The following is a 15,037-nucleotide window of genomic DNA, read 5'->3' as shown; positions in this document are numbered from 1 at the left end:
TTACTTTGGTCCCAGCTCTCTGCAGGTCATTCACTAGGTCCCCCCGTGTGGTTCTGGGATTTTTGCTCACCATTCTTGTGATCATTTTGACCCCACAGGGTGAGATCTTACATGGAGCCCCAGATTGAGGGAGATTATCAGTGGTCTCATATGTCTTCCATTGTCTAATTATTGCTCCCACAGTTGATGTCTTCACACCAAGCTGCTTGCCTATTGCAGATTCAGTCTTCCCAGCCTGGTGCAGGTCTACAATTTTGTTTCTGGTGTCCTTCAACAACTCTTTGGTCTTGGCCATAGTGGAGTTTGGAGTGTGAATGTTTGAGGTTGTGGACAGGTGTCTTTTATACTGATAACAAGGTCAAACAGGTGCCATTACTACAGGTAACGAGTGGAGGACAGAGGAGCCTCTTAAAGAAGTAGTTACAGGTCTGTGAGAGCCAGAGATTTTGCTTGTTTGTAGGTGACCAAATACTTATTTTCAACCATGATTTGCAAATAAATTCTTTAAAAATCAGACAATGTGATTTTCTGGATTTTTTTTCTCATTTTGTCTCTCATAGTTGAGGTATACCTATGATGAAAATTACAGGCCTCTCTCATCTTTTTAAGTGGGAGAACCTGCACAATTGGTGGCTGACTAAATACTTTTTTGCTCCACTGTATATACACACGCACACACGCACATGCACGCGCATGTATGTATATGTATATATACAGGTATGTACTGTATGTATGTATGTATGTATATATAATTTTTCAGGTTTAAGTGTTTGCTTATAGCTTTGGGCTCTTTGATACTTTTCAAATATAAGTTGAAAGGATAGGATTCAAAATTATAAATCAGGTTCAAACTTAGGCTGATGATTATATGTTTGAAAAGTAAAGTATGCCATCACTCTACCTGTTCTTACTTTCCACATCTGAAAAAAGAGAGGGTAAGACTAAGGTGTGAGTGGAACTCATACAATCTATTTCATTCAGAAAGCCAGTCAGGATTTTAAAAATCAATGTATAGGTATAGGAATGATTTTTACAACAGTTTAATCCCTTGGAAAGGATTAAAATTAGAATTAAGATTAATTTAATTTTAATTAGAATTAAAATTATTAGAAGAGGTAGAAATGGAAGCAGTAACAGACTTCATTTATTTGGGCTCCAAGATCACCACAGACGGAGACTGCAGCCATGAAATTAAAAGACGCTTGCTCCTTGGAAGGAAAGCTATGGCAAACCTAGACAGCATATTAAAAAGCAGAGACATCACCTTGCTGACAAAGATCTACATAATCAAAGCTATAGTTTTTCCAGTAGTAATGTATGGCTGTGAAAGAAGGCTGAGCACCGAAGAATTGATGCCTTTGAACTGTGGTGCTGGAGAAGACTCTTAAGAGTCCCTTGGACTGCTAGGAGGTCAAACCAGTCAATCTTAAAGGAAATCAACCCTGACTGCTCATTGGAAGGATTGATAATGAAGTTCAAGCTCAGATACTTTGGTCACCTAATGCGAAGAGAGGACTCTTTGGAAAAGACCCTGATACTGGGAAAGATTGAAGGCAAAAGAAGAAGGGGAGGGCAGAGGATGAGATGGTTTGATGGCATCACTGAAGCAATGAGCATGAAACTGAGCGAACTCAGGGAGGCAGTGAAGGACAGGAAGGCCTGGCATGATATGGTTCATGGGGTCACGAAGAGTCAGACACGACTTAACGACTGAACAACAACCACCACCACCACCCCTTGGACAAAATATATGTAACTGAGTTAAAACCAAGTCCTTAACTGGATTTTTGTTTCCTGATAAGGAAAGTGGAAAATAATTTGAAAAAATGTATTGGGGTTGATGTTGATTACACCTTGGGAGGGCACTTCAGTAATGTAGCATTTTAAATGGCCCTGGAGCCTCTCCCAGGTTTTTAGAAATCTTTTTCTAAAAATGTCCTTTTAAAGGGTGCTTGAAATTGGAAGTATGTGGACTTTTGGAGAGTATAGAATTCCATGTCATCCTGTCTTCTAAGTTCTCATGTTCATTTTTAATAACTGATGATAAGAGGAAAAGTTATTACTTAAGTCTGCAGGCAACTCCCACTAACCTGAACGTCCAATACTGTCTGATGCAGTTTTGGGAGCTTTGGGCTGACTCTGCTTGCTACTTGCCCGTGCAGAAACTGATGGGGCAGGAGAAGGTGGAACTGCAGTGCTGCTGCTCTCTCCTCTAATTGTGGTAAGGTCTTGCATGCTAAAACTCCGGAGCCTCTCTGATAGCGCTCCTTGACCCTGTGAAAATCAATAAAGAGACACAGAATGGCTTTTTGATTTATAGTCATTTAGACATCTTCAAAATAATAGGATATTCACCTAATTTTTTTAAAAAAGGAATGTATACCGAGCAAGCCATTAGTTTGGGTGACAAATTGGACATATCCCATCTCCCTGTTTTCTATAAAACCTTACTATAAAACAGTTCATTTTTTAATTGTCATGTTTTTATGCATATTAGCATGTACACACATTTTATTCATCTACATACTTATATACAACTGTTTCTAAAATCCCTTTTGGGGGTAAATTGCATTGTGACATTTTGAGAAATTTATAAACGTGAATGAATACTCCCAGAAGACTGGTCAGAATGGTATGTTTTTCTTGATAGAGTAACAAGCATTCTGTTCCAGAATTTCAACTCCCCCATTCTGCAGCCACCAAGAATTCAAAGACTGGACTCTACTTTCAGGGCAAAAATGACCTTTCTGGGATTCATCTTTCCTTGCTGGCATTCATAAGGAGTGCATACATAAAAATGCCACAGCATCTTTACTCCCTTCTGATATATTATGACCCATAAATTAGTTGAGGAAGGAATCAAAAAAGCTCATTAGATCATGGGTTCATTTAGTTCAAACTGTCTACATCGCATTGACTGGTGACTGATCTTCAGAATTTCAGACGGGGATCTTCCTCAACCCCTTCTGGAGATGCTAGGGACTGATGTGCAAATAGTGTACTCCACTACTGAATGATGGCTTTTCCATTTAAATGGATATAGAATGGTGGTTGCATTTAATATAGTGGGTTAATCTTTGCTTTGGTCTGTCTTAAGGCACAAGAGTGTGTCCAGTACTTCATTTCTGAACCAACAGCCTTAATTATGCCTTTGTGAACTTTGTAAAAATATTTTTTCTACATTAGATTGAAGTACTGAATATTTAACATTGTAACTCCTACTTAAACCAATTTAACAATGATTATCTTAGGTTCAATTTTACTCTTGATGTTCCCAGTAATTGCTGTCCTTCAAGCATCCACTCACAGAACACTTGGTTCTTACTATCATTCTGCCCCCATAAATTCTTGGGCTTAGTTGTAGATTTTAACTACAGAAACTTATTATCCACAGTTGAAATTTCTTAAGTCTAGTCATATCATAATTACAATATATAGTTCTCTTTCCATATAAAGAACACTGTCCAGTTTTCCCAAGATATTTTTGGAGTATTATATCATAATAGAAAAACAAAAACAAAAAAAATCTTATTTTTCAAAGTGTAACATTGGGCTCATAGATGATAACCAAATTTGGTATTATCTATTTAATAGTCTTGGAAATGTTTTATCCAAAAGGTATCTGAAACTTTTCTCCAATTTTTTGCAGTCCCTTTTCCATTAAAAAATATTTTTCTTATTAATTGCTGGAATCTTCTGCCTTCATATGCTATTGTCAATATTTCTTTTTCTACTGTTCTATTGAATAGTGGTTGTGATCTGAAAATAGATATTACAAGTGTGTCTTTCAGCAGTAATACAACATCTCTTGCTGTAGAATGGACATATAGACACAATGGTTCTTTCATACTGTATACAAACGATTCTAGATAACTTATTTCATCACCAGTATAGTGTTTCAAAGACCAGCTTTCATTAAAACTCAGTGAGTTAATAGTATTTTTTAAAAAGAAACATAATGAAATCAACTGGATTTAAATTAATCATTATTAATTTTGATTTCTATTCATTTCAGTGAGCCTACTCTAACTAAATCTAAAGCATAATTCTAGCTTTTTCTAAACTAGAAATCATACTGACTCCATTTAGCTAATTCCTTCTTCAACCCATACTTTAGAAAAGTCAATACACTACAAATGTACTTTCAGATGTGCAAGACTAATGTCAGCCTTGCGAGGTAGTCCAGACAGGAAACACCCCAAGATGAACTAATTCTACTTTATTGTAAGGCTACATTAACAGAATCTTGCAAGTTTGAAAGTACAGTTCTTCCCCATTGCCTTTACAGCCCCAGAAACTAGGGAGGGTCCCTGCTGAGGCATTGGCCACACCCACATTTCTGCTGCAGGCCAAACTGCCCTGGCTGTGGCTCTTCCCTGTCTCACAAGGTCATTCCCACATGCCATTACAGTGTATGAGAGACAGACAGGGCTCCCAGATCGTGTTACTTTCTAGCAATTTAAAAGGAACAAGAACGAGATGAAAATTAAAATAAATTCCATAGTGCCAACTCCTGGTCCCACAGTGTTGAGGCATATAACTTGCGAAATCTGCTTCTCTTTCCCTTCCTTCTTTGTGTGGAGGTAAACAATCTCACAAGAATTATCTTGAATTAAATTTTATTTAAAAAGGAAAAAAGGAAAAATGCATAAGTTCCTTTTTAGCAAAGGAGTTAAACACTGACAGAATTTGAAAACAACCTATAATGGAAAAATATACAAGAAAATGCCCCTTATGGACTTTTTGCTGAAAACAGGAAAAAAAAATGAACTTGTGATTTATGGGTTTGATGATTAGAAAGGGTAGAATATGGAAGTAAGAGAGCCATGATATAACCTTAGAGAGAGACGAAAAAATATAAATGCATTTATAATTGCTGTAAAGAAGATCAGAAGCCATTCCTTTATATCTTTTTTCTTTTTTCTTTCATTTCTCTTATTTACTTATCACTTTTATTTTACTTTCATTTTTCTTTAGAGCTGTATTGTTTTACTTTGCAAAAAAGTATTTAATACAATTAATTAAAAAAAGAAAAATAAATAAAACATTGAAAGACTCTGAGCAGATCACAAAATGCTATTGATCAGCTACTAATACAGAAGTAACTCTGATGTAAAGAGGTGCCAATTTACAAAACACATACAAAGACTGAGTTTCAATAAAGATAGTAATAATTGAAGGCAATACATCTGATGTAAACTTATGGTCACATTCTTCTAGCTAACTGGTTTTGACTTTTCCTCCCAAGGATTTTTTTCTCCCTGTCTCAGTTCTCTCTGAGCTTCAATCTCTGAGGATTCCAGTCAGTTAAATTTGGAGGTTGCTTGGGAGATGGCAGATACCTTGGTTCTCTTCTTAGCCTCCATTCCCAACTTCTGCTTTAGTTTTCAAAACAAACAAACCATTTTTCTCTAGCAGAAAGGGAAGAGTTTGAGTAATCTGATTTTGTAGATGACCCAAGGCATGCAACTTTTACAGATGTAAATTAATTGTCTGAGATGAATGAGTGTGGATTGAAATAAATGTGTCCACTGTCAGTGGATGTGGTGTGAGAACTGGCTGACTCATTCACCACATGTATCCCTTTTAAAAGAAGATTATGGAGTCCAAATTAGCTAAAGACTGCTCTGTCTTCTAGGATACCCATGAAATAGACAGACATGCAAAGAACTGATTCTTAACACAACCTATACAGAACATGCAATTAGTGTAACATAGTATATGTGTGTGGCTGTGTGAAATATTTATCACTGGTAATTTCTATGCTATTCTAGTCCAAAATGGCTCCACTGACAATATCCCTCCATTATTAGATCCACTTCCTGGAGTGCTCTATGATCAGTGATCTCCTGAAAGAGATCTCTGAACAACACATCTGCCATTGTGTTTGTCTTCCCTTAAAGGTATTCTTTCTTAAAGCCATATTCCTGTAGGGTGAGACTGCAGGACACAGACTTGTCCTGGGCTTCTCAGAGCCATTCAGTGTTTCATAGTCAGTTTTGAGTTTGAACTGACACCCCTACAGATAGCAATGTAATTTCTCAAGGGTGCATACAATAGCATAACACTTTATCTTTGAAGTAGAAGAATAGGATTCTCTCTCCAACAGTTTCTCAGGAACACCACTGGATGAAGAGCTTGGTCTGCATCCACTTGTGTTAACACTGCTCCAATGCCCCGCTCTGAGGATCTGTGGTTAATGTGAACAGTTTTTCAAAGTCTAGAGCTTATAAGACAAGATTACGACTAATTGCTGCTTTCAGCTGCTAAAACTCAACCTGGCAGTTTTCAGTCCACACATTTCTTTCTTTCTTCATTAAATCTGACAAAAAGCCTGTATGTTGACTGTACTTGGGCACAACTTCAGGTAGTAATTGGCTAGTTCCAAGGACAACTGGACATATTTTTTATCAGTTGAAAGGATAAACCTTGGCTTCCAGAGGTGACATATTCCCGTGGCCCATCTAGTATCTGAGGAAGGCTAATGATTCAGGCCAATTGGGCAGGGACTCCAGACTTGCTGATGCATTGAAACACCACCTCAGATATTACAGATGCTACTCCCAGGAGGTTATATTTCCTTTGCAGCTTGCTTGGCAAGGAATTCCTTTCCCTGTGACTGCTGCTCTCAAGATCCATGGCTCCTCACTTGTAATGTTCTTAAGACAGCATGTAGGTTCCACACCAATACCTACAGTTAACTTCCTTTTTCAAAATCGAGCTTTTCAACACTTGTCTAGTGGGTGCATGAATCCAAAAGACCACTAGGTGTCAAGCAAGAGATAGAAAAGCTCTAATCAAGTGATTGTTAGGCTGAACAGTCAACCAGCTGACCCACCATTTCAAGAGTTTTTTTTTAGAAGTTCAATGGGCTGATGGTAAGGAATAGAAAAAAGGAAAAAATGTAATACATGGAGTAACCAAAGCATTGTGCTTGCCAATTGGAGGAGGCTTTTATTTTCTTACTTATTTGACAGGTCAGGAGATCAAGACAGCATGCATAGCATAACACAGACTTCTAATATGGTGAATGATGTTAGATGGGAATAGAATTTCAATCAAGTGAACCACAATCACAGCCCATAAAATGATGCCTATAAAACCTGTACAAATACCAACGTAGACCTATTTCAGGTACACAGGTACACAGTAAGGGCATGTGGAGGGGGCAGCAAGTTTTAGGACAGCATTATTTTCTGCCAGCTCCAGGATAGGAAGGGAGCATGGCAGCTGCATGGATGTGGCCAAAGATAATATCTGGAATTAGCAAACAATGAAAAGAAATGGAGCAGTTATGTTGACTAAGAATCAGTGAGGTAAGTTGTAACCAGTTGGCTATGGTGAAAAGTCATGCAAATGACTTCATTTTGTACTAGCTGAAGCTTTTGAACCGTCTCCCATCATGGCAGCCATGGACATAATGCACTGCAGCTCAGTCCACAGGTTACCAACAGAGGGATAACCATGGTCTGGCTAATTGAATCTCAAAATTATCCTTTGCTCTTGTTCATTTTTACATCTTGAAACAAAAATGTATGTATCTTTTGCATTCTGTGTTTCTTATTCAAAATAACTCACTACAAAAACTGTCTCAATTAACTATGGAACAAAGAATATGCAAATGCACAAAAACATTATGGATGGAATTAGTAAAAGCTATCATCAGTGTGATTTTTAATAAGAAGCTCCCAATATCTGCAACTATACTCATACTCAAAGTAATGATGCTAGATAATATATGAAATCCTTATGTTTTGATCCTATGCTTATCTGGGAATAATCCTGGTTGAATGCAGTGGGACTTGCTTTTCAGTAAACATGCATAGGATTGTCATTTAAGTTGTTAAATATTACTTGGGGAAAAAACCCTATATTTTCATTTAAACCATACACCAAATTGTTAGTTAATACTGTATTAGAAATAACTTTCAGAAAAATGTACCAAAAGTATATTTTACATGAAATCTACTTTGTCTTATTCTACAGATATTTAATTAAATGAAAACCTGAAGTATCTCAAAATGTATTTATATGAGTCTGTATAATTTTTTGATATAATTTTGGATTCCTTGTTTTTCATCATCTTTTATAAATTTTGCACTAATGCCCTCTTTTTAGACATTACAAAGATGATTATATCAAAAAGTTTTTAAACCCTCTTTAAAATATACAGCGCACATATTTTAGAAGCCAACATTATTGATTTTTACAGTGGAAGATTATCTTTAAAATTAGATTTCTATTTAAAAAAATAATATGAAGGATACATATACATAAAAATATCAAACAGTGTGTAAAAAATAAAATCTAAAAGCATAACATCTGAATTCACAGACTAAGCTTTAATATTTAGTGTCATTTGAGCTCACCAATTGTTTTTTTATAAGACACGGTTTATAGGTTAGTGAAAAAATGCACAACTCACAGCATAGATACAGTCTTCCAAACTACATTTTTGTAGTCCCTGAAGTTTTTCAAGATTACACTACCAATGCTTAATGGCTGAATAGCAATTTTTGGTGATGTAATTTCCCCCTTTTTAAAAATAATATAGAAACAAGTGTTTTTAGCTTCTTCTACACCTAATGCACATATTTTGCATTGAGCACTTCCCCAGAACACTAAAAAGCTCCCCAAAATGGGTTGAACAATGCAATCCTGTCAGTCCCTACTGCCTGAAGTTCTTCTGAAAACTATGCCTCTGGCCACAAAAAGGTGGCCTCACTGGTTTAATGTATTGGCCAAGCCTAAACAGCTGTGATATCTTTAGAAAACCCTAGCTAAATAAATTATAGCTTACTGCAGTATGAAATAAAAGATTTGGCTTAGGTTTCTATGCTTTTGATCATAGTCTTTACATAGAATAGTCTCTGGTGATGTAGCTAAAATACTGTTTCAGCTGATTTTTTCAGTTGATCACTAGTTGAGTCACTAGTTAAGAGGGCTGTGCAGCACAAGGCAAAAAGATGTTTCAGAGTGCAGGGAGGCACGAATATAGCGCCTATCCACTACTCCATAAAACCAGATGTATCTTTTCCTGGGAGGGCATGGCAGCTGCGGAGGATGACATGATCCTGAGAAAAAATATAGCAGTTTTAAGGAGTTGCAAAGAGGTGCCTCATTTGCATCCACATGTACTCCAAAGTATCTTCTTTGAAGCTCTGCAAAGCCCTGTGAGTTAATATCTACAAAAGTGAAAGCCACTGTATGACTAAAATAATCCTGTCATAGCTAAGGGTGAACTGACATATTACCAGATGTAACAGTGACATCTGTGTAGACTACTGCTATATTAAATGGCACCCCTGCATTTTTATATTTGTTATTACTGATAAAGTCAGAGTAGACCTTAAAGTTCAATGGACCAAAGGTAACAGAATAGTATCAATATTCCACAATTTACTCCTATAGTGCTTGTTTTAGTACAAAAGACCACATTGGCAAGCATGCTAGTCTTGCTAGATAATATGTAGATTAGTTTAGAAGTTAATAGAAACCTTCACGAGGTTACCTGCCCATCTTTCAGATCCAAATACAAGAGAAAATGAAGGAACTGGGAGATCTAGCAGGTAAAAAAGAAATCCCATTGTGGTAATATATAAAACAAACTTTAAGAATGTTCTACAAGTGTGAAGATACAGGTGAACCTTGTTGCTGAAAAGCTGAGTATACCATATACTGTATCACCTGTACAAGGTCTTGCTATTGTCACTGTAGAGTGCTATGTTTACATATTGTATACTGACCTTAGCTATAGGATTTTTGTAGGATAATTAAGGGCCAATTTCTCTATATGAGGAGTAATTATGTAACACAATGTATTGCAGATTCCACCACTTCTCCTTATAATATAAGGGCCTTCAAGCACTAAATAGCATACTTGCTATGTGTGAAATATTCTTATCTTCATAATAATAAGAAAACAAAAAGAGTTTAAACAAAATCCTAAGTGGTAACTTAGTTTTATATTTCACACCAATCTTTTTTATCCTCTAATTTCAATTAATACTTTTCTCACAGCTGTTTCTACAACTAACTTATTAGGCAATTAAACCTCCTCTCCCTTTGAAAGCACAGTATAGCAAACATGTCCCTTTTGTCCAATATTTAATTATCAGGATCACATGACATATAATTGTTATAAGCTACTAAATCAATGCAAGAAATCAACTGAAATAAAAAATGAATACTGTCGTATCAGTTCATTCTCCATTATGATGCAGAAATTGCGAAATTTTTATTTATTTATATATATATATATATATATAATTATTTCAGCCTCTAAAAAAACCTCATTCTCAGCACTAAAGTATTTTGTTCAGTTTTGTATATCATTTCAGGGACATTTTGTAAAAAATCGGTTTAGAGTTTCTTTAATGTAATTCAACAAAAAATAAACAGGTTAAGTGAAGATTACATTTTCTTGAAATGGAAAGCCCTGAAAAAGAAAATGAAATGGTTCTGAGAACTCTGAGGTAGTATCTCAGGCCACTACATTTGTGGGTACATATTGTTATTAGTCATTCTCTGTGGAAGTAGCTACAAGTTCTCCTAAGTATAACGCTAAATTCTGCTGTCAGTCCTCTTGGAAAGAATGTGATTCTTGGGGCCTTGTGTCTGCACAATGTGTTTGTGCATACTGAGACATTTATGGTCTTCCACTATTAACGGCAAATGGCTTCAGAGCTTCCGATACTAAGCACTGCTCATGAGCCATCGTTTGAATGTTCTCACAGCCAGTGACAACTGTGATATTAAAGTAACTCTCATACCCTGAATTGTCCTACTCGTTACCTTGGAAGCTGCCATTACAGCAGCTGTGGCTGCAACATTTAGCCCCCGTTTCCCAAAATGCACCAGGGCATCATAGCTGCGATCTTTTGCTTGGACTAGGCAATCATCTATTTCCTGTCAAAAAAGAGAAAAAAAAATCCACAATCAAACTCAAGAGAGTTCAAATAAGCCTCTCTCTTTCGGCTTACCATTTATGAAAGAGAAAATATTTCCATACCCTCCCTAAATACTTTTTTGTTCCCAGTCTTCAAACAGGCCACAATGACTGGGTCAAAACAGTTTAAACAGGGTATGGTTTATGTAATCATCTATCTTCCTCACTGATATAATATTAATCAGAGAGGGGCTGTCAGAGCTTTATAGCAAAAGAGACATGCAAAGTTGGGGAGTTGAAGTTTCTTCCATTCCACTATCAGCATGACCTAAGTCATAATATAATTTGTTTGGTTTGGGCTTAACATGTTACATGAACCTAACCACTGTAGTTCGGAGATTGTGTTTTACAGCTTAACACAATGTAAGAATCTACTTGGAGAAGTAAAATGAGGAAGTATTCAGCTCTGTCTATTCATGCATTCCTTTTGGTGGAAAAATAGGGATATAAACTTACAGTGTACGTCCTAATTAGGGTGATAACATGTAATGATATGTGGGAAAGACCTTGGGAGACTGGGCCCAGTAATGCTCCCTAGGGAACAGTCAGATAAGAGACACCATAGCCTGCAGCTGGATAGTGGGCAGGGCAAGGGGCTCAGAAGAGACCCTCCCTAATTTCTCAGGGTGTAAAGGAGACAGGGGGAGAATTGTACTTTCAGACTTGCAAGATTCTGTTAATACAGCCTTACAATAAAGTAGAATTAGCTCATCTGGTTTTATTTCCTATCTGGTCCACCTGGTAAGGCTGACATAAATGAGTAAAAAATATCATATCTAGTTAAGATCCTTAGGGAGCACCTGGGTCCAATACAGATTCTCAGGAGTTTGCTTAAGGCCCAGGCTGAGGAAGAGCAATCCACAGATTGTATTCCAAAGGCCAAGCATGATGTAGGATTGCTGCTAGCTAAATTACTTTCCAAAAGGATTAGAAACTGGGTATACAGATCATGCCAAGGCACTGCTTGTTTAACCATTGTCTGATAACTAAATTTAATTAGCTGGATTCACACAATACACTAAGCCAAAACAAAAGCAACTAGATTACTCTTTGGCACAATAGGTGAGCCTACCTTGATTCCAGTGGTCTAGGTCTATCAGCAGTTGCTAACTTTTGCAACCTTTATTTGGTGGTGACAAATAGGGGGAGACTATCATTATTCTGTTAATGTGCTTCCATCAGCCAGCTGGTTGCTGGGTTGAAATGAATGAAAGAGAACAAAGGGGTACACGAGCCTTTAATTGTCTTGTCTTTCATTTGTTGGACTTTAACTTTCATAATTCCCATGTGGATAGGAATGAAAGAAGCTGTAGTCCAATATATCTGAAGGATACCAGGTTGGAGAAGGTTGCATTACAAATCTATTTCTCATATGAGCTGTTCTTCAAGATTTCTACTGACTGCTCCAACTGCCTTTGAAACCCTTGAAATTCTTTTCTATAGAGCCAATAGTTTAGACCATTTATTAAGTTGACAATCATCTCAGTGGGAGGTGGTTTTTTTTTAGCACTGACTTGTAAAAACAAGTCAACCAAGAAAAAAAAAGGATAACATACTGAAATGAAACTCTTCTTCCTGAAATGAATGAATGCAAAAAGTGTAAGTAATATTGTGCAATCAATAGCGCAATCCTATAACTTATTCAGTAGTTGCTGTCGCTCAGTTTGATGAAGTTCACTGCCGGTTAATGGAGTTACAGCCTTAAAACATTCTTCCTCATAACCTTATCTAAATTTATGAGAAATAATGCCACTGACCTTTTCTTTTGAAGATAAAGTTGGATGTACAAATTTCCTATATAAAAGACTGGAGCCTTTTGTGTATGGAGACAATAACCAAGCTACAAAGGCTATTTTGAGTTCATAATAAAATGGGAACCTACAGAAAAAGAAAAGAATATATTTACTTCGGTGTCCTTTTAAAATAAATTTGGAAATTTTTAAAATTTAATCAAGGATGCAAATTTATAAATGGTATGTATGTGTGCATTTGTAGAAAGCCACACACATATATAAATCACAGGTATAATGTAACCATTTGGAAATATGAATAGGAAAACCTGGAGGATTTACCAATGCTTTTTGTCAATCCTGAGAGATTATATTGCATTCTGGGGCTATGATTTTTCTTCTACAACAAGACTTTTAGAGATTCCTATAATGCTCCCTTTTTCATGTGGGTAGTTGCTTTATGATGTCAGCATCCAAAAGTTTTTCCCCTTGCATTTTGGCCTTTGCTAGTGTCTTTAAGTGCATCTTCATGCATAACAGAGCCAGGAGTCATGCTCACAAACTCATGTCCAATCCCTCCACCAGTAAGATGAAGAAGACCATAACAGGTAATCTATTCTTCTCCCTTCCATTTCAGAATGCCATGTGGAGTTGGACATTCATTCCTAAATACAGTAGAATAAGTTCCTATCACAGGTTGTTTCCATTCTGGTTGTCCCTTGACAACTTGCACAAATGCACACAGCCTGTTTCAAGATGATAACAATACGGGTAGTCCTCAATTTATGACTATTTGTTCAGCAATTGTTCGAAGTTACAAACATGCTGAAAAAAGTGACTTACGACCAGTGCCAGAAGTTACAGCCGTTGCAGTACCCCTGTGATCAGGTGATCAAGATTTGGTTGCTTGGCAGCCTGCCCACACTTACAGCCACAGGGGCACTTCAACTCCCCCAACTCGCTTATCTCTCCCACATGCCCTCTTGGCCTCCTGCCACCCTACCTAGTATCAATGAGTGCCTAATAATAATGTCTACAGTGTGTGCATGTATGTGTCTGTATACTCTGTTTTAGCTTTCTTGTGAAGAAGAAAACATTTCAAAGGATACCAACCAGCAAAGAAAAATGTCTGTGAATGTCTCTGCTGTTGTGAAGAGTGCAAATATGATCCAATACATCATCCATTTCACCTGGAAAGAAAGTATAATTAAATGTTTATCTCATACTTCCTAACTTATAGGTGCTATTTCTTTCCTTCCTAGTAAAAAGGCCAGGCCTACTATTAGACAAGGTGAGATAGCACTACTTCAAGTAACAGATTTATATTCAATAGTAAAAGCAGAACCACATTTATGTATTTATTAATTTACCAGCCAACATTTGTGTGGGAGACAAAAATGATTTGGAACATTTTCTATTCAAGAAACTAATGATTTGTTTAAGGATCATGTAGCATAAGTAATTCTGATATGGCATGAAAGCAGTTATAATAGTAATTCTGAATCTATTTTCAAACTGCACTGAATATAGTTTTTAAGTTTATACAATAATATATTTTATTACATTAGCAACTAAATTTATTTCATTCTGTAGGTTATTCAATTTCAATTCTTTTTCACATATATAAAAAATTCTAATATATTGAACATAAGCAGTTCATACTGTTCAAAATTAGATTTTTCATTATGAGCAATCTACTTATTTCATAAAAAACTAGAGGTGTTATCAGGTTTGAGAAAATCCCAAATTACTTCGGCCTGTTTCTCTGGCTTCATGGTGACAAGTAGGGTCATTTTGAAATGACTCAGACTGAATAAGGATATCCAAACAACTTAGCAGATCTGAGTGTTGCAGAAACATTTTGCACTGCATTTGCAAAAACCACACAACAATATTTGCACACACAAACACACATTTTGGTATGCAGTTAAGTATAATTGGGAAGTACGTGCTCATAAATATTATTATTAATATTAAAAGGCAACTACTTTTTATTAACCCTGACCTGATCAAGAGGATTGAAAGGCACTGTAGTAAACAAAAACTGGAATACTATTACAAAATAGATACAGATACAGCTACAGATATGGATGGAGATTTGCACAACTGTATATAAAATGGTGACCCACTCTGTGCCCAAGGCATAATTGTATATCTCCTATCTGTGCTTCAATGGCCAAGCACTTAATTAATCACCAGAGGAATGCATAATTTAATTATCCAAGAGGTGTATTTAAGAAGCAGGAAATATCATCCAAATATCAATCTTACTTCTCCTGATTTTTTAGCTAAAGTGGGAGGTGGGTTAAATCATCTGCACATTAGCTAAAAATTGACATTACTAATTAAAAATGAGGGG

General features: G+C 36.4%; 1 protein-coding gene across 8 annotated transcripts in view; it reads right to left on the bottom strand.

Annotated features, from left to right (window-relative positions):
- Positions 1-15,037, bottom strand: part of REEP1 (receptor accessory protein 1) — a 49,293-nt gene that overhangs the window by 16,833 nt on the left and 17,423 nt on the right. For 5 of the 8 annotated variants that reach the window (XR_015795956.1, XM_088139517.1, XM_088139648.1 and 2 more), the window contains 5 exons: positions 13,792-13,868; positions 12,706-12,826; positions 10,795-10,908; positions 9,512-9,562; positions 2,091-2,274 (listed from right to left, as the gene is read on the bottom strand). Coding sequence is in view for 7 of the 8 variants with exons in the window: in XM_088139517.1 (XP_087995643.1) it covers positions 2,091-2,274; positions 9,512-9,562; positions 10,795-10,908; positions 12,706-12,826; positions 13,792-13,868 (547 nt within the window). In the remaining variant the exon portion in view is untranslated. The remainder of the gene's footprint in view (positions 1-2,090; positions 2,275-9,511; positions 9,563-10,794; positions 10,909-12,705; positions 12,827-13,791; positions 13,869-15,037) is intronic. The other 3 variants (XM_088139716.1, XM_088139805.1, XM_088139904.1) reach the window with 2 other exon arrangements.

The sequence above is a fragment of the Python bivittatus genome, unplaced genomic scaffold (genome assembly GCF_059951505.1).
Source record: "Python bivittatus isolate LINGU-HERP-01145 unplaced genomic scaffold, Pbiv_v1 ctg000000_np1212, whole genome shotgun sequence".
Lineage (NCBI taxonomy): Eukaryota > Metazoa > Chordata > Lepidosauria > Squamata > Pythonidae > Python > Python bivittatus.
Note: the sequence above shows the minus strand (reverse complement) of the source record. Positions and strands in the feature narration are given on the sequence as shown.